Raw genomic sequence first — 18,963 nt, 5'->3', positions numbered from 1 at the left:
TAGCTATACTTAGCATACACACCTTGTACTTCATTTTACTTCCAACCAATAAAAAACCTTTTGAAAAACATTTGAGAAAAACGTCGATTTTTTTGAGCGCAAACATGTTTCGACATTATCAGAATGCCATCTTCAGTGCATAATAGTTTAAGTAATATGATACATTATATAAGAAGCTAACATATGAATAAATTATTCACAATGAATAGGATTATGATTTAGTAAAAAAATATCAAAATATTTCAATAAAAAATATATAAATTTATTTATTGAAAACGTATAACAGAAAGAAATATTATAAAGTAATTAATGTTGTAATGGTGGACATTTAAATCAGGATTAGTTTTATTAATGGGAGAGCTTCCTTGATTTTGAGAGAAAAATTTGATTGGTCTGTGTGGATGATTTCAAAACAGGAAAGCGGAAATTTGTTTTTACATGAAAGAGAGGCATGAAGACGTTTGTAGATGGTGGAGTTTTTGTCTGTGTGAGTGTGTTCCTTTATCCTGGTAGATAATTGGCGAGAGGTTTCACCAATATAGCGGGAATTACACCCCGCACATGAAAATTGATAAATTACCATAGATTTCGAAAGTTCGAGAAGCGGTCTTTATATGAGAATAAAAATTTTATCTTGAAAGGATTAAAAATAACTTTAACCTCAATGTTATTGCAGTAGCGTTTAATGATTTGTGTGAATTTGCGTTGTGTGTGTCTCGAGTAATCACCTATATAAGATAGTTTGAAGTAACGTTTACTATCGGGTTGTTGTTCATAGTTTTTCTCAAATGTTTTTTAAACTTGCTTCTAATTAGAAATTATAAACCGTTTCGTTGCTCATCTAGTTGTTAGATCTTACCTCCTTCTAGATTTAATTCTTCATCCTTGATACAACTTCCTCTGCGATTCTTGTCATTGTTATCAATGATAAAAGTATTCGTTCCATCTTTACATTCACAATAACGACACTTAGTGATGAAATGACATTTAGCGTTGTACTTCATACAGTCATGACTATGATCTCTTTCAGATTGTGAACTTGAATAATCTAAGTTGGTAAATATATCTCGTTCATGACGGTATATTCTCAGTTTGTTGCCATTTGCGCATTTAGAATAACATATCGTGAAAATTAAAACCATCCACACTCTAAATTTAATATCCATTTGTGCTTTCACTGATCGTAACTTTTCTTTTGACAAATTGATGAATGTGGTACGATTCCTCGTTCAATCAGGCAAATAACCGTTTATACTTGTGAAATGTCTGTTTGCTTATTGTATTCCCTCGAAAGTATGTCTCATTACCAACACAACACCATATTAAAAGTATGTCTCATTACCAACACAACACCATATTAAAAGTTTGGCGTTGACACTTGTTGACTGCATGTTAGACTGACCATCAGTCTTTCGTATCGGTTGTTATAAGGCAAAGAGTACAATGTACTTCAAATCTTCCAATCTTCAAGCTTTAAAGGCAAGACTAATGGTATTTAAGCAGTGGTTATATGTTATGAACTTTAGCGAGAATCTGTACGTACTCGTGTAGGCGTGCTAAAAAATATGCATGATCCGCTCACGAACTATAGGACAGAAGAACCTAAATTTAATTATTCATAAAGTCGTGTCTGCTGGCGATTAATTGTTTTCATCTTTTGCAACGCAGCAAATACTTCGTGTGAAATTTACATCAATTGTCCCATCAGCATCACAATGCATGTGATGGCAGTAAAAACAATTATATTACATCAAGTGCCAACGAAAACTGGAAAAAAAAATGCGTGGTTCGTTATCAGAATTAGACATAATGCGGTCAAACGGTCAATGCTTTAATAATTTTTATTAAACGAGCTTTTGGCTGTCTGTGTACAGCCTTCGATGGGTTTTGTGACAGTTTACTGAAACAGTGAATGAAGTTCAAACTAGTTTCAATTGCATAGCATAACAGTAACAATTGTTGTATAATATATATTTTTATAATATATTGGAACGAATATTTTCCCACGTGCATTTATTAACATTAGTTACCGTCTTTCCGGTCATTAGAAATGAAACGTGCTGGGAGAAGCCAAGTAAGGCCTTTTGGAAGATTTTAAAAATTTGTGCGTGCTCCATGCTCATTACGTGGCCCGTTGTTTCAAATTATATTGGAATGAATAATATTGCGGCTTGCGCCTACTTCCGGTCAGTGAAGATAAAACGTGATGGGAATGTAAGTCAAAACTGTGAGTGAATTTTTCATAAACAGTTTGTATTGAATAACGTTTTCAAATGATTGCCAACGGCGAGTTTTTGTACATTTACTACTAGACATTGATAAGTTCAAAAGTTATAGCAGACTGTCTTCACTTAAACACTCGATAACCGACGGAAATGAGTTATTGCGAGGTCAATATCTGTTGCATTGTTGTGGATGTAGTGAGGGTCTGGCATAACATAACGTCTGCAGCCATGTTTGGAAGTGTAGTGTTTTTTGACATCTTAGTTTCTAATTGGTTTCAATTTGAATTGCGTTAATGATTTTGCAAGATCTTCAACTTTGGGTATCAAGAGCTTGTAGTTATTTTTGGATTTGGAGTCGTTTCTTCGAAATTCTAGTGTTGGGTGTTATTCTGATTTTGAATAGTCAGAATATTTTTAACGAAATCAAAATATGTTTTTTAAGTCCCAGTTTATGCTGGTGATTGTCTTTGTAGTAACGGTTTTTTTGTTAATAATGGTATCATTTGTGGTAATTTTATATGTTTAGTGTTGTCAAGGCGTATATCCTGGGTATTATAAAAAAAGGACGAAGACGTATGATTTATTTGAGTGCTTATGACTCATAGTCGTTGAATTAACAGGGGCGGATCTAGGATTTTTCGTACGTTCGTCAAAAAAAACACATATGACGTCACATACGACGTCATATGTGGCGTCAAATATGACGTCATTGAGGACACCAAACATGGTATCATATGCAGGGAATTATAAAATTGTTTTCGTTTATAAAATTGTAATAACTGAGATTAATTCCCATTCATAAGATGATGACAGAGTGTTTTGCCCAATATCAGGGCTTATCAGTTCGTTTTCATCTACTTCAATTTGAGAAACATTTTACAATATCGCCTACAGGCGAAATCCTTTTTGTGAAATTGCACTAAAATGTCAAAGTTTGGTTGGGTTAACTCTTCATAGCACGAGATGTTGGTAAAACATAACATTCATTACAAGTAGTTTACTTTCTCTTTGTTAAAACTGTATTGAACACATGCAGTAGAAGCTGAACACCTACTGCAGCTGAAATAGTTTCTATTAAAATAAGAATCCTAATCTACAAATACACATATAAAACAAACCTAACATTAGTTATGATAATACTTGTCATGCATTTAAAAAGAACTTCCTCAAAAAGTCAAGGACTGGGTTCTAGTGTGTCGGGCTATCTGTTGAAGGACTATTTTTGACTGTCCATTGTATCTTTCGAAAAATTACTATTAATCTACCGGCATCCCTGCATTTTTTGTACCTTTTTTGAGGGTTTCTTGTACCATGTCAAAAGAAACAGAAACAGAAAAAATTCCTCCAACTGCAAGATGAGTTGACTATCTGCTTTTTTACACTTAACGCATCTCACTCTTTACAGTGTTTACTTTCCAATCCAAGGGCATTGACACAAAAGTATTACCATAATTTTATTCACTCAAACATTTGTCCTATTATTTAAGATTATTACTGCAAAACAATTATCTTTTTCTTCGATAGAAGCATGGTACAATTCATGAAACGTAATTGAATGAATTTTTTTATATAATATTGAGCTAGTTAAATAAGAATTTGTGTTTTATGTGGGTGACAACCACACACGTTGGGTGACAAACACAGAATGAATATTGCCTTGTCTAGCCCTTGGCCTCAGTTTTCTTTTAAATTTAATAACGTTTTGTAGCGACACATAAAAATGTTTGTCATTTATAACGAGTTTGTTCATTTCATATCATGAACATGTTTTACGCTCATAGGGTATCGATAGCTGCACTCGTTTCATGTCGTCCTTTATTTAAGATTTTTAGTCATCTCATGTCTTTGGGCCTGTTGTCGACGTTTGTAAAATTTACATTGATTTTGTCTTTGTATTAATGAATTCCTGGTGCGTTTTCTGTCACTGATCTGTTCGCTTCTATAATTGTTGTAGCAGGCATTTCATAGTGATTATTACTTGACGATTCACTCTCCAAAACTTCGTATGCGGTTGCTTCGTTAACAGCGGCACCGTGTGCTTCAGGGATGTCATTTGTGGACGGTGGACTCTCTAAAACTTCGTATTTTGGCGCATTTTTCGTCTGGAGTACTTCATCATAAACTGTGCTTGGCGCTTCATATGAAACATTGCTTGAAGAATCATTTGTCAATACTTCGTATACCGGCCCGGGTTTAGACTCTGGTTGTCGAGGTCCTTCGTGTGCATAGGATGCGAAAGTTTCAGTATTTTTAGTGATTTCGTGCGGATTATTGTCTGATGAGCTCCAAACTTCTTCATATGGTGGAGCACTTGGAGTCATCATATATGGTGACTCACTGTTTTTACTTGCTGATGTACCATCACAATTTGCGTATGTGTTTTCATTGTTAACGGCAAGTTGCTCGTAGGTATGTTGCTGCTCGTCAGGGACTGAATTGGAGATTCCTCCACAATCTGCATAACTGTAAGTGTTAGCAGCTTGTCCTGTTTGATTACGTGATACTTCATTTACCGTTGCGTAGTTTCTATCTGGCTCTTCGTAAATTGCTTTTGAAAAATTGACGACTCCCATCTCTAATTTTAGCGTGCAAAACAAGTTTGAGTCATAATATACTAACATGACAATTTTTTATGTTTCATTATAGTTTCATCTTACCTAATCTGTTTGATGTACTTTGTGCTCTAAAAGAATTAAAATTATGAGGATTTTAAATATGGTGGCAAATGTCTATCACAGATGGCTCTCATATTCAAAGCAATTGTTTGCAATTTTGCATGGTTTTAGGGTCAGTGTTACTTTATGTAATAAGATCTTTATGGCATCTATACATGCTTGCGTTTCTTGTTGCGTGTTTGTTCTTATTTTTACCTTTTCCTCCGCCTTCTATAAAGACAAAAGATTACCACGATGACCGAAATTACCAGTACTACCAGGACAGCTATCCCAGCGATAATAACTGGGGTATAATCATCTGATTTTGATGTTTCTCTAACACCTTTCCTGCCTGTCGCTGTCATTGAAGTTGAGGGACTTATACTTGGTGGTGGTGTTTCCTATAATGGTAGTACAGTATATATGGGTAAAGACTATTCTGCTGTAGATTCTAAACTCTCAAAATGATTTTGTTTTTCTTAAAGTTACGATTTAGGTACTTTGATTATCGTTACTGAAATTTATGGAATTTTGTTGACGTGTGGGGTTAGGTTGACGTTTGTTCATTTAATTTTATTAATATGCAAGAACTAGGTATATTGTTTATAGTTACGCCACCCGAATAGTAGACTGTTCATCCTCTTTTGTTGTGTTGAACTAACCTCTGGCTCCAATGGTAATAAAGATTGTAGTTTTATGAGAAAACAGTGACGTTCTTCTATGTTAAACAATTCGTTGCGGCATTTGATTTGTATTTGCAATAATGAACCATTCCATTGTCGTAGAGCATCCATGTTTCTAATCTAAATAACAAATGTTGTTTGTGTATGATTTGATCTTTGTTTTCCTAATTTTCCACTCTTTTCAACGGTTGTCATCTTTTCAATGGTAGGGTACCCTGTTCTGTACAGTTTATCATAAATAGTCGGTGTGGTTAAGTTTTGGTTAAGTAATGGCCAAGTTTTTTCCGGAAAAGTGTGCAGGAATTTGCGAAACGAGTGCCTTGTTTATAAAATGCTGCTATATGGGAAGATCACAAAACTTATTGATGTGGAATAAACGATGTTTTTTGCGTCTTTGCTACTATATATAACTTGATTGGGTCGTTTCGTATGATGTTTTTACCTCGATTTCTTTGGTAGACTCGCCAGTGCTGGACAATTTAAAAAGATTTTTTGAACCATCTTCGTATGATTCATTGCCATCTTTCGTATACTTGAAAGCTTCTTCCACAATGCAATTGTCATTTTCTCTGTAGATTGGCGCAGAAACAGAGAATTTTTCCACATTCCGGCTATTGTTGTTAAATTTCAAATATTTCATGAAATTCCCATCAGAAAAGCGATAGCAACCTGTAGTAAATGAGTAAATTAAGCATGAAATAGATTGGTGGACTTGTACTTTTAAATGAAGTAAGCGTTGCTTTTGCGTGGATGCTCAGACATTGCAACGTATTGCGTAGGGCTTTAACATCTATGGTTAAAATTGCATTCTTCTCAAAAATATTGGCGGAAACTGGACTGCATGAATGTTTCCACAACATTGTATTCTCACCTTTGTATTCTGTTTTTCTCTCGCAAACATTGACTTCAGTTTTATTTTGGTGTGTTTTCCAATATTGACCGGTATATGACCGAAAGATTCCTCTTCCGTTCGTAGTTTGTTCTAGATAGTCAGCGAAAGTTGCAAAAAATGTCGTAGTGAAAGTAGCTCCTAAATCTGTTTGGTACGTGCACTCCAGTTTTTGCGATCTCAGGTTAAAATATCGACATTGACTCATTTCAACTACACCGCTGTATCTACTTATGCAAAGAAGTGATTTTAGATTCATGAGCTGTTCATTATTTGTCTTGAGACGTATCCACTTTTGATCCAATGAATTTCCACACGTCGTACCCCACACAGAATTCTCAACTTGTTTTAAACATTTGTTTGTCACAGTATTTTCTAGAGTAAATTCATCATTGTCTGAGTCTACAAAAAATATAGCAATATGAACCTGATATATTTTTACCATCAGCTAAACTAATTTATGGTAATAATTGTATCGCGATCTTGATAATGTATTTAGTTATTTTATGCGAGTATAAAATAGAATGGAATGGAAACGAATGGAATGGAACGGAACTGAACGAAAATGAATGGAATAGAAGTGGTTTAAAGTGAAAACATGGGGAATGATTTTTCAATATACCAAACGCCAAAGGCTTATGTTGCATGGCTAATGTTACATATATTTACTCTTAAATTATCCTGAGTAAAAAGTAATGTAGTTATTACAATTTACCCTTATGAAAGTACATAAGTAGTCTTAAAACTATTAAAAATGTCAAATGCATTCGCACATTTTTTAGTAGCTACTGTTCAGGATTGAACTCTTGAAAGCTCGGAACGTCAAAATGAAATTCACATAAGCTCATTCTTGAATATATTTGGATTAAACCCAAAAGCAATAGCATAGTTTTAATGGTCTTCCACCGTTCCAAGTATTGAAATTTCTCCAGTCTGTATAGCGATCAAAAATGAATGGTTTCCACAATAGCAATGAACACTAATTGTTCATTCTTTATAAATGAGTATGAGCTCCGAGCGTTGGTCAATGTACTAGAAAGCTATTACGTTTTTGTGAGTATTTTATTCACTAGCGAAGAAGTTATATTTACACAATTAATGAGTATCTATTTTGTACAATTTATTTATTTTAAAGGCTTTTTTATATGTTAGCTAAACTAGGTACCAGATGCTGAGGCACAGTTATTTTATTATGAGACGGATAATGTACTCGAAATTTAAGTAGTTTTACGTTGTTAACAGGTCAAATTATGCGTTTCAGTAAAACTAGGGTGGGATAATTCCTTTGATGTCAGACATTATTCTGGAGAAAATGTTGTACGACGTTATGTACGTCACTACACCCTATCATATCTAGGTGGAAGCGACCTAAATCCTGTGATGTGATGGTCGACGGTAATCAATGCCGCTTCGATTTCAATGTATATTTGTTGATTGTGGACTTTCATTACAAAACGCTATAAGATCTTACCTGATTCTAGATTTACTTCTTCATCTTTGATACAACTTCCTCTGTTATTCTTGTCATTATTATCCATAATAAAAGTATTCGTTCCCTCTTTACATTCACAAAAGCGACACTTAGTGATGAAATGACATTCAGCGTTGTACTTCATACAGTCATGACTATGATTTCTTTCAGTTTGTGAGCTTGAATAGTATATGTTGGTAAATATATCTCGTTCACGACGAAATATTCTCAGTTCGTTGCCATTTCCGTATTTGGAAAGGCATATAGTAAAAGTTACAACCATCCACACGCTAAATTCAAAATCCATTTGTGCTTTAATCCTCCCCATCTATGGTCGTATTTTCAGGAGACAATCTTTTACTTCGGAAGATGGATGGCGGAGGTTTGGTTCCTCGCTCAATCTGGCAAGTAACTTTATTCTTTGACTCTCTCAACCTACGTGTCCTACATGTAAATAGTCATTATATTGCGTAGAATGTATACATTTACATAATCGTGCACGCTATATGCATTGGCAATTATTTAATTGTTTTTAAATCCTTTGTTATACATGATGTTCTTAACGTTTATCAAAGATTGTTTTTGGAATGTTTGAAGCAACTGTGACATTGCGAAAATGAAAGTCTCCAGTGTCTATAAATTTCTCACTAAACACACTATGGTCTTTCTCTTTCATTATGTAAAACATATTGACACAGATTGAAGCCGTCATTGAGGCGTCAGAGGGATATGTTATAGCCATTCGAGTTACTGCATAAATTGAAACATTTACGAAATCTTCCTCTGTCGCCTAGACATTTACGAAACTTACCTCTGACTGCTAGATTTATAAATCTTTTCTTTCTCTGTCTGGTTGAATATTTACTAGACCTCCGTTATTCTCCTTGATTTTCAAGCATGCGTTTACTTCCCCGAACATATAAAAAACCTTTCTTACGTTTTTTATTGCTTCAGATAACAGGAACAAAGTTCTTAGTTCACTGAAAGTTTAGTTTTCCGGACGAGCGTCATTTTCCATTTTTAAGCTTCAGGTCAGGTACTTGTGTAGATCTTTTATTGTATTCTTTTAGACTTTGGTGAACACTTTGGTGTTTGTTTCTGATTGTGTTTGTGTCAGTCAATCTAAGAAAGTTACAGCCCAATGCACGTGACGAAACCATTTTAGGTCTGTTTCAAATGTTGCATTTTACATGAGCCGAATGCATTTAAAACAAAAGATAATGAGGAATTTTATCTCATTTTCTTTTTTCTTTAATGCATTCGGCGCATTTAAAATGCGACATTTGAAACGGGCCTTAAATTGTTTGACTGTCCTTCCTAACATAATATCAGAGGGATTGTTTATGTTTCTTTATAGTTCATTAAAGCTTTTTTCAATGTTTAGTAAGAGCCGTCGAAGAGTGCGGGTGTGTCAATATAGATTTATTTATCATTTTATTAACAATACCTTTTGTTAAAATGAGACTTTAAAGTAGTTAGCTTAAGTTTATAGAAACTTCATCTCTGTCTTTCATATAGTGGGATGAAATGATCCTTTGTTATCAATTCACATTGACTCCATTCCTATGATATGAAATACTTGAACCAGTGTAAAATGTAATATTAGTAACATCACCGTTACATGTGTACTTCCCTTCTTCAACCCATTAGTCTTGGCCGCGGTGTGACGCATTCAAACCAAACACTTGCCGTTACTGAAAACAGGTTTAATATAATTTCTGAGCTTTCTTCTTGCAGTCAATTACACATAAATTCTTAATCAATCGAGATCTTTTCAATGTACTTCAATATTAAGAAAAGCGTCTTCAATATCGCGAGGTGAAGTGGGTAACCATTTTACCTGGATGTGAGCTTGTCACCAATTTTCTGTGCCTCGCTTCGATAGTTTCACACATCCCTGGATTCATGCTTTACTAAATCCTTTGATATTTTAAGAATTATACAAAAAATTCTTTGAGTAACATATCATCGTGTAAATTCAAGATTTGACATGCTTAAATTCATAGACACAAATTTAAAGTAGCACTCCGTCCTTATTTCAAAATCATCACTACCACTGGTAGGACTATCCCTCCGATAAAGACTGACGTGGTATCTTCGGATTTTGCCGTACCTTTCACACCTTTTCTGGTTAGTGGACTAGTGCTCGTTGATGAATTTTTCTGTAATGGTATAGTATACACTATGTATTGTTATAAAATAAAAACAATAGAACGCGTGCAGTGATTGGTCTAGAGCTGTGTTTGCATTTGCCTGCGTAAAGCACATCTGAGCTCAACCAATCAAATCAATCAAAGCAATTAATCAGTCAAAGAGAATTTGCAAATCGATCATGAATACATTTTAGAGCCTAACCCTCGACCTTCGCTCTCGGCCTTGTACTGATCAGCTCTCGATTTCTCCCAAAGGTCTCCTCGTTTTACATGAGCCCGTGCAAACACAGCAAACATCTTTTATTTCTTAAGCAAAAACCATTTTGCTGTGCTAATAGTCCTTTATAATGATTAGCATTAGCTTATCCTGGACCCACAAATGTTCTCTTTTAAATGTCGTTAAAATTTACGAAATTTGGTGACGTATAGTACAAGAATTGCGTGTTGTCCGTTGTCTTCTTTACTACCTATTGTGATGCAAGATGATTTAGGTTGTGCTACCCATGCTACGTTAAAAAACTTACCTCATGCCCTAATGCCAATAAAGATTGCAGTTTTAGCAGAATACAGTGAGTTTCTTTCATGCTGTACGACTTCCCGCATGTTATATCAATTCTCAATAACATACCATTCCATCGTCGTAGAGCGTCCATGTTTTTGATCTAAATAACAAATGTTGTTATTGAACGGTGTTTTTTATGTTTTGTGACACCAGGTGTCTTTTTCATGTCGTTTTTACCTCGATTTCTTTGGTAATCTTGTCAACATTGTCCATTGTAAAAAGATTTTTTGAATCCTCTTGGTACGTTTCCTTGCCGTCTTTTGTAAACACGAATTTTTTTCCCACTTTACAATTGTCATTTTCGTCGTAGATCGGTGCAGAAATATGAAATTTTTCCACGTTTGCGCTTTGGTTGAATTTCAAAAATTTCACGAAATTGCCATCAGAGAAACGATAGTAGCCTGTCGAAGATGAATGCATTGAGCTTAAAACAATCTGGTGGACATTTAGTTTTTTTGCGAATTAATTAGAATTGCGTGAAGTTAAGGATTTTTAGAAAGGCGTTGCGACCTTTCTCTTATAGGATTTTATAATTTCTAGTTAAAGTTATAGTATTGTCAATAACAATAAGATTGGTGAAATTAAGCGGCGTTTTTCACAAGTCTTGTTCTCTAACCTTTGTAATCTGTTAACTTGCAAACGTTCACTTTACTGTCATTTTGATGTGCTTTCCAAAACTGACCGCGATTGTACCCCGAAACGCCTACTCCAGCCTGATATTCTGCTAGAAACGAAGTAAAAAACGTCCAAAAAATCTTGCTTTCTTGTTTCTTTGGTGGCACGCTAGTTTTTGAAAATCCGATTTTGATTTTTGACATGGTTGCATTGTTACTGGTGCATCTTTTCCTCCCAATGTGATACAACGAAGTGATTTCACATTCATCAGTTGTTTATTGACTGTGTTGACACGTATCCATTTCTGATCCAATGAATCACCACAAGACGTACTATACACGAACACGTCAGATTGTTTCAAACACTTCTTCGTCACCGTATTTTCAAGATTGAATGCATCATCGTCGGAGTCTGTAAAAACGACAACAACAGGAAATTGAGGGATATGTTTGACATCTTTTCCGCCAGTTGATTTTAAAGCTACGTCAAGTTCATGTTATTTAGCGTGCATAGTCGCACGTGGAGAATGTTCCGTGGATAGTTGCCAGTGTAGAGAAAGAAAAACTTTACGATTTAAAGAGAATATTATTTTTATCGTGAAGTCAAGAAAGAGATTTATAAAAACGGTTTATTCACAATGTGATTTTTATTGTTAAGGAAACACTTTTCCCTTTGGGTCAGTTCGGAAAGAATTTTCGAAGTAGCTCTAGACAAAAATTACTGCATCTCATTTTTGGTAGTGTTATCGTCAAAATAATTTGAAAGCAATTCGACTTGTAAGCTTTAATTCTTCGGAAATTTAAAAGCATGCAGTTGAACGGTTTTAATGGTTCTCCTAAATTACCATTGAGATACTATAATTTATTTTTTATTTTACATCGAAACGATCATAAACCTTGTCAATACACAATTTATCTCGCAATTCCCTGGATGTGATACTTTTAAAGATATATTTGTGGTTATTTACTTAATTGTTAGATCTTACCTCCTTCCAGATGCAATTCTTCATCCTTGATGCAACTTCCTCTGCGATTCTTGTCATTGTTATCGATAATAAAAGTATTCGTTCCATCTTTACATTCACAATACCGACACCCAGTAACGTTATAACACTTGGCATTGTACTTCATACAATCATAACTATAATTTCTTTCAGTTTGTGAACTTGAATAATCTAAGTTGGTAAATATATCTCGTTCATGACGGTATATTCTCAGTTTGCTACCATTGGTGCATTTGGAATAACATATGGTGAAAATTAAAAGCATCCTCCACACACTAAATTTAAAATCCATTTGAGTTTTCTGTTTCCAATGGTCCTGTTGTGTTGCGGTTCCTTGTTTAAGTAACCGTTTCTTCTTTGCGTTTTGCAATTTAGGTACGTTGCATGAATTGGCACGAGTCACGCTATTTGCATTAGTAATTATTTGGTTGTTGTAAACATCGTCTCATGTTTGTATATTTGTTAACTTCCTGTGTCTTTGTTCATTCCTGATAAACATGCTGTTCTTTAAATACTAATACAGTGAAATTTTTGCACTCTGTATTAATGGTGTCTTAAAAAGTACATGCTCTTTAAAATCATTTTTATGAAAAAAAGAATTGAAATTGGCATTTCGATCGATTTCGTAGCCATGAAAATGCTGGTTTGTCTGTTAGAAATTACTGCATTAGCTTAGCGAGGCGCGACTTACGTACTACTTACATGACGTCAAATGAGGAAACATGGCAGCCAAATAAGTTCACATACAAGGACAAATTTTGCAATTAACATTTGTTAAGTTCCACCGTGCGTAAAATGAGCTAATAGATATATCAAATTGCTTACAAGCATTTAAATACTTCTTTAAGTCAATAAAAAAATAAAAGCAAATTTCACTTCATTGGAGTACAACCCAGAAATGGCAGTTCTTATTTTTGCGCTTAAGCCAAGTTAGTGATTTTAAACAAATCAATACTCGCACATTTCTAAAACGCATTCGGTTTTATAAAACATTCAAGTAAACAAAAAATCATGCTTATAAACTCGTAGAAATTTATTTCTGACAAGGAGGCCAAATTTCCTAGAAAAAGTGCTCCGTGGGACCAAATTTCCCGGGAAATTTAGGGGAGGAGCAAATTTCCTGTGACAGCCGTTGAAAATGTCTGATTCATTGGGGGTCTTCAATTGTGTCAACAGGAGGGCAAAAGTGGAATTGTCTCAAAGAAAATGCTATTGCATTAATTCGTACAATATGCTCAATTTATAAGTAGAATTACTGTTTGAATGTCGTAGAATGTCGTAGCTTATGTAGGTCGCTTCACTGCGTTAAAAAGGAACTTCGTTAACTTGAAAAGTTATTTCTTGCAATGGTCTCCCAACGTTGGAAATTACTTGTTTTATATTCACAACAAATTCCACAGTATGTTCGTTCTTTGCCATTCTATTGCAAGTGTTGGTAGTGGTGGTCACTACTCCTGCGATTTTTCATCAACGGTTCATATCCGTGGACATTGGATTCAACAAATTGAAATGGGTCTTCATCGTTAGAATTTGCGACCTTTGTAACTGTGTTATTGGTATTGTTTTTGCGAGCAATTCTCGTGTGTTCAATGTCATTTGGGATAGCATATTCGCCAGTATACGAGGTTCTATTTTCTGGTTTTATTTGCTTTTTGCTATAAACGCTTGTCCCTGCATCATTTGGGATAACGTAATCACTGATACACTCCGGTTCAACACTTTGGTTTGGTTGTTCATTGCCATGAGATAAAGAGAGCATGGAATTATTACCATTGATTTGGATTGATTCTTTTTGCAAGCGCTGGTAATAATGACTGTTCGAGTCTCTGCTCGTACGGTTTTTTATTAATGGGGTATAGTTGTCTTTATTTGCTGTTTGATGTGTGGGTGGTCCTGCATCATTTGGGATAACGTAATCACTAATACACTCCGGTTCAACACTTTGGTTTGGTTGTTCATTGCCATGAGATAAAGAGAGCATGGAATTATTACCATTGATTTGGATTGATTCTTTTTGCAAGTGCTGGTAATAATGACTGTTCGAGTCTCTGCTCGTACGGTTTTTCATCAATGGGGTATAGTTGTCTTTATTTGCTGTTTGATGTGTTGGTGGCCTTTCGAATTTTGTTGTTTTCATGTTGTGTTTGTTATTAGAATCACCAGCAGGTTGCTCACACGCACGACTTTGTGTTTTGTTTTCTTCTTCATCATTGGCATACGTATACGTCTCTTCTTCACCCAAGGTCATAAAACATTCCCTTCCACTCCGGTTGGTTCAGTTTCCAGCTCGTTGGTTTGCTAATTCTAGAGTGAAAACAAAGAAACACGTTTGCTGTGGCAAATCATACTATTCTTCTGTGTAGCGATCATCAGAATGACGATTTTTCCATTCGTTTGTGGGATGTCATTTTGATCATTGATCTTTCATTTTCAGTGAATATACTTACCATGGGAGTCAAGCACTTCACGTTCAGTTTTCGAACTGTTAAAAGAATATAAAAGATAAATTTTGTTGACGGAAACATAATAAGTTTTTATCCTATTATATTGTATCAGAAACATTTCAAGAGTCCTAATTTATGTATTTACTGTACTTTTTTACTAAGAAAAACTAATCTTATCGTAATAGTGCATCTCGTAGTACATCTGTAGTATAAATGAATGAATGAGTGAGTGAGTGAGTGAGTGAGTGAGTGAGTGAGTGAGGAGGAGTGAGTGAGTGAGTGAGTGAGTGAGTGAGTGGAGTGAGGAGTGAGTGAGTGAGGAGTGAGTGAGTGAGTGAGTGAGGTGGAGTGAGTGTGGGAGGGAGTGTGTGAGTGAGTGTGTGAGTGGAGGAGTGAGTGAGGGAGTGAATGGAGGAGGAGTGGAAAGGAGGAAAAGAAAAGGAGTGGAGAAGGATTGAATAAATGAATTAATGAGAATGAATAAATGGAATGGAATGAATGGAATGAATTGAACAGAAGATGGTTGGAAACTAGGCATAGGACATCAAGAACTTGTAATATTGCGTAGATTGTAATCACTGATGTCTTTTCTATCGATAAACAATCTAGTAAGTGAATTTGGTCCTGCATTTTTTAATAATTTATACATCAGCTTTGCTTTAGCTTTTTTCCCAAGTATTTCAAGAGGTTCCCACTTCAATTCTTGTAATGCGTTACAATGATCGACATTATTGCCAAGGTTTAGAATAGGTTTTGCAGCTCTATTTTGAAGCTTTTGTAGTCTTTAGGATCGAGATTCACCCAATACACCCTAAACTTCACAGCAATATGTGAAGTAGGGATGCACCAGGGCATTATATATATAGATAAGTTTTTGTCTGTGTATTGCTTTAATTTTCTAAGGGCAGAAATACTGGCTGCTACTTTTTTGCAAATTTTGTCAGTGTTACTCTTCCAAGATATGTGTTGGTCGATTATTAAACCCAAACTTTCGTACTTATAAATTCCAATTTTAACGTAAATGCAAATTGCAATATGTAGTATAGGTTGCAATTTGCAAAAGATTGGTTATTTCAACTAGTTGTTGACTAATGACAAACTATTCAGAAGTCAAGTATGATGTTCAGGTTCTATTGGAAAAACTGGTCATCTTGGATGTCAGTAAACATCTAGAGTTTGCATAATTCATCAGTAATTGATCTCAAAGAAGCCTGAATGCAATTGAACTGACTTTCTCGCTTTGGATTTGCAATGTGCAGTGGCTGCAATATACGTGTGTATCCTTGTATTCAATAACTCGTTTATTTTGCTGTTTATAAAGGTAAAATAATCCTTTGAAAAGTAGAATCATAAGAAGCAGTTTAATACCTTATATGTTTTTGGTACCACACAAAATAGAACAAGACGAACACAAGGACAATGGTTGCGATTGATACAGAAACTGCTATAACAATTGCCTGAGATGAGCCTCCTTCACGTTCTTCGTGGGGTTGAAGTGTGTGGTTGCTACTTGATGTTGGTGATGTGGTCATCTGGACGGGGTCTGTGTCGACGTTGTTGTTCGAGGTTGTTGATGTTGTCTAAGAAATGTTTTTAAGAAATCAATCCCACTACCAAATACATCACGAAGATGGCAAAATATAAAATGACCACACATTAAAGGTAACTTAAAGAGAACCCGGTCAACCACAGTGAAGTTGTGCTCAATAGCTTAGCTAGCCAGCAAGTTATACTCCCGCTATGTAATTTCTATAAAAATGTATTGTGTTTACAGTTGCCGACTGGCTACGAGTTATAACTGAAAAAGGCAAGATGTAAAGGAATATTTCCACTCTATATTATCAAACTAGGTGTTTATTTACAAGCAAGCGTGATCTTATATTGTTTTTAGCTACAAAGGAATAAACGTAAGCATTCGAAAGAAAAAAAGGTTAGAAGGTGCTACTATTTACAATTAGACCAGGGATTAGAAAAAAATATTTTCTTTAGAAGGTGTTACTAATTACAATTACATCAAAGAAATTAGGAAAAAAATACAAGTTCTTTAGAAGCCTTCACAGACCAGAGTTCAGCTGAGGCTTTTTGAAACGTACATAAATCGCCTCAAGGAAAAGCAAAAGATTAGGATTGTTGTAATGAAGACAGTGCAAAGTGCTAGTGTTGTTGAGAATGTGATCATGAGTAGAAAACTGATGTGGTAAATTTAAGTCATTAATTGTGTCATATAAGTTGAAAATAATGTAAATGGTTTGAACCCGGGAGTATCGTTATATCGGGAGAACTTGGTATATTGTTTTTAGTTACGCCACCAGGGCGACTATCCCTGTGCTAAAGTCTGGCCTATTACCATCTGATTTTGATCTTTTTTCACACTTTCCCTGCCTGTTTCTGTCATTGAAATTTGTATAGTAGTCTTCGGGAGTAAAGGACCGGTGTTTGGTGATGGTACTTCCTGTTAAAAATGCAGGAATGCAGAATAAAAGACTATTCTGCTCTGGGTTGTAAACTCTCAAAATGATATTATTTTTCTCAAAGCTACGAATGAGCTTCTTTGATTATCGTTACTGAAATTGATGGAAATTTGGTGACGTGTGGTGTGTGGTTGACGTCACCTCAATTAACTTTATTGGTTTACAATAACAAGCTCTTCCAAGATATATTGTTTGTAGTCTCGCCACCCGAATAGTTGACTATTTATCGTGTTTTGTTATGTTGAACTAACCTCTGGTTCCAATGGTAATAAGGATTGTAGTTTTATGAGAAAACAGTGACGTTCTTCCGTGTTAAACATTTCGTTGCGACATTTGATTTGTATTTGCAATAATGAACCATTCCATTGTCGTAGAGCATCCATGTTTCTAATCTAAATAAAAAATGTGGTTTGTGTATGATTTGACCTTTGTTGTCCTAATTTTCCACTCTTTTCAATGGTATTCATCTTTTTAATGGTAGGATACCCTGTTCTGTAAAGTTTATCATAAATGGTCGGTGTGGTTAAGTTTTGGTTAAGTAATGGCCAATTTTTTCCCGTAAAATTATGCAGAAATTTACGAAACGAACATTTATGTATGTCTTGTTTACAATATGTCGCTATATGGGAAGCCCACAAAACTTATATGGAATGAACGATGTTTTTTGCGTCTTGTGCTACTATATATAACTTGATTGGGTCGTTTCGTATGATGGTTTTACCTCGATTTCTTTCGTAGCCTCGCCAGTGCTGGACAATTTAAAAAGATTTTTTGAACCATCTTCGTATGATTTATTGCCATCTTTCATATACTTGAAATCTTCTTCCACAATGCAATTTTTATTTTGTCTGTAGATTGGCGCAGAAACAGAGAATTTTTCCACATTCCGGCTATTGTTGTTAAATTTCAAATATTTCATGAAATTCCCATCAGAAAGGCGATAGCAACCTGTAGTAAATGAGTAAATTAAGCATGAAACAGGTTGGTGGACTTGTACTTTTAAATGAAGTAATCGTTGTTTTTGCGTGGATGCTCAGACATTGCAACCTATTACGTAGGACTTTAGCATCTATGGTTAAAATTGCTCTCTTCTCAAAAATATTGGCGGAAACTAGACTGCATGAATGTTTCCACAACATTGTATTCTCACCTTTGTATTCTGTTTTTTTCTCGCAAACATTGACTTCGGTCTTATTTTGGTGTGTTTTCCAATATTGACCGGTATATGACCGAAAGATTCTTCTTCCGTTCGTAGTTTGTTCTAGGTAGTCACTGAAATTTGCAATAAATGTCGTAGTGAAAGTAGCTCCTAGATCTGTTTGGTACGTGCACCCCAGTTTTTGCGATCTCATTTCAAAATATCGACATTGACTCATTTCAACTACACTGCCGTATCTACTTATGCAAAGAAGTGATTTTAGATTCATGAGCTGTTCATTATTTGTCTTGAGACGTATCCACTTTTGATCCAATGAATTTCCACACGTCGTACCCCACACAGAATTCCCAACTTGTTTTAAACATTTGTTTGTCACGGTATTTTCTAGAGTAAATTCATCATTGTCTGAGTCTACAAAAAATATAGCAACATGAACATGATATATTTTTACCATCAGCTAAACTAATTTATGGTATAATTGCATCGCGATCTTGATAATGTTTTAGTTATTTATGCGAGTATAAAATAGAATGGAAAGGAATGGAACGGAACGTAACTGGACGAAAATGGATGGAATAGAAGTGGTTTAAAGTGAAAACATGGGGAATAATTTTTCAATTTCCCCAACGCCAAA

At 35.0% G+C, this 18,963-nt stretch overlaps 2 protein-coding genes across 9 annotated transcripts in view; both read right to left on the bottom strand.

Moving 5' to 3' along the window:
• The window catches only part of LOC124434807, a 74,416-nt gene that overhangs the window by 34,593 nt on the left and 20,860 nt on the right, over window positions 1–18,963 (bottom strand). For 3 of the 8 annotated variants that reach the window (XM_046984723.1, XM_046984730.1, XM_046984724.1), the window contains exons 2-8: window positions 18,321–18,740; window positions 17,892–18,118; window positions 17,422–17,562; window positions 17,047–17,151; window positions 5,096–5,280; window positions 4,883–4,908; window positions 4,777–4,800 (exon numbers count right to left, since the gene is read on the bottom strand). In XM_046984723.1, coding sequence (XP_046840679.1) covers window positions 4,777–4,800; window positions 4,883–4,908; window positions 5,096–5,280; window positions 17,047–17,151; window positions 17,422–17,562; window positions 17,892–18,118; window positions 18,321–18,740 — 1,128 coding nt within the window. Of the gene's footprint in view, window positions 1–859; window positions 1,736–4,776; window positions 4,801–4,882; window positions 4,909–5,095; window positions 5,281–5,541; window positions 5,683–6,004; window positions 6,232–6,433; window positions 6,854–7,922; window positions 8,501–8,733; window positions 8,750–17,046; window positions 17,152–17,421; window positions 17,563–17,891; window positions 18,119–18,320; window positions 18,741–18,963 lie in introns of those variants that run through there. The other 5 variants (XM_046984726.1, XM_046984725.1, XM_046984728.1 and 2 more) reach the window with 5 other exon arrangements.
• Window positions 10,896–12,566, bottom strand: LOC124434820. Its single transcript, XM_046984748.1, has 2 exons — window positions 12,238–12,566; window positions 10,896–11,663 (listed from the first exon to the last, which is right to left on the bottom strand). The coding sequence occupies exons 1-2, from the start codon at window positions 12,545–12,547 to the stop codon at window positions 11,362–11,364; spliced, it is 612 nt and encodes a 203-aa protein (XP_046840704.1). The 5' UTR covers window positions 12,548–12,566; the 3' UTR covers window positions 10,896–11,361.

The sequence above is a fragment of the Xenia sp. Carnegie-2017 genome, unplaced genomic scaffold (assembly GCF_021976095.1).
Source record: "Xenia sp. Carnegie-2017 unplaced genomic scaffold, XeniaSp_v1 HiC_scaffold_14, whole genome shotgun sequence".
Lineage (NCBI taxonomy): Eukaryota > Metazoa > Cnidaria > Anthozoa > Malacalcyonacea > Xeniidae > Xenia > Xenia sp. Carnegie-2017.
This window is presented reverse-complemented; position numbering and strand designations above follow the sequence as displayed.

Coding starts and splice junctions, on each gene's coding strand:
- LOC124434820 (XM_046984748.1), bottom strand. CDS start 12,547: ATGGATTTTAAATTTAGTGTGTGGAGGATGCTTTTAATTTTCACCATA. Junction 11,664..12,237: donor AGAATTGCATCTGGAAGGAG/GTAAGATCTAAC, acceptor TCGTTTTTACAG/ACTCCGACGATGATGCATTC.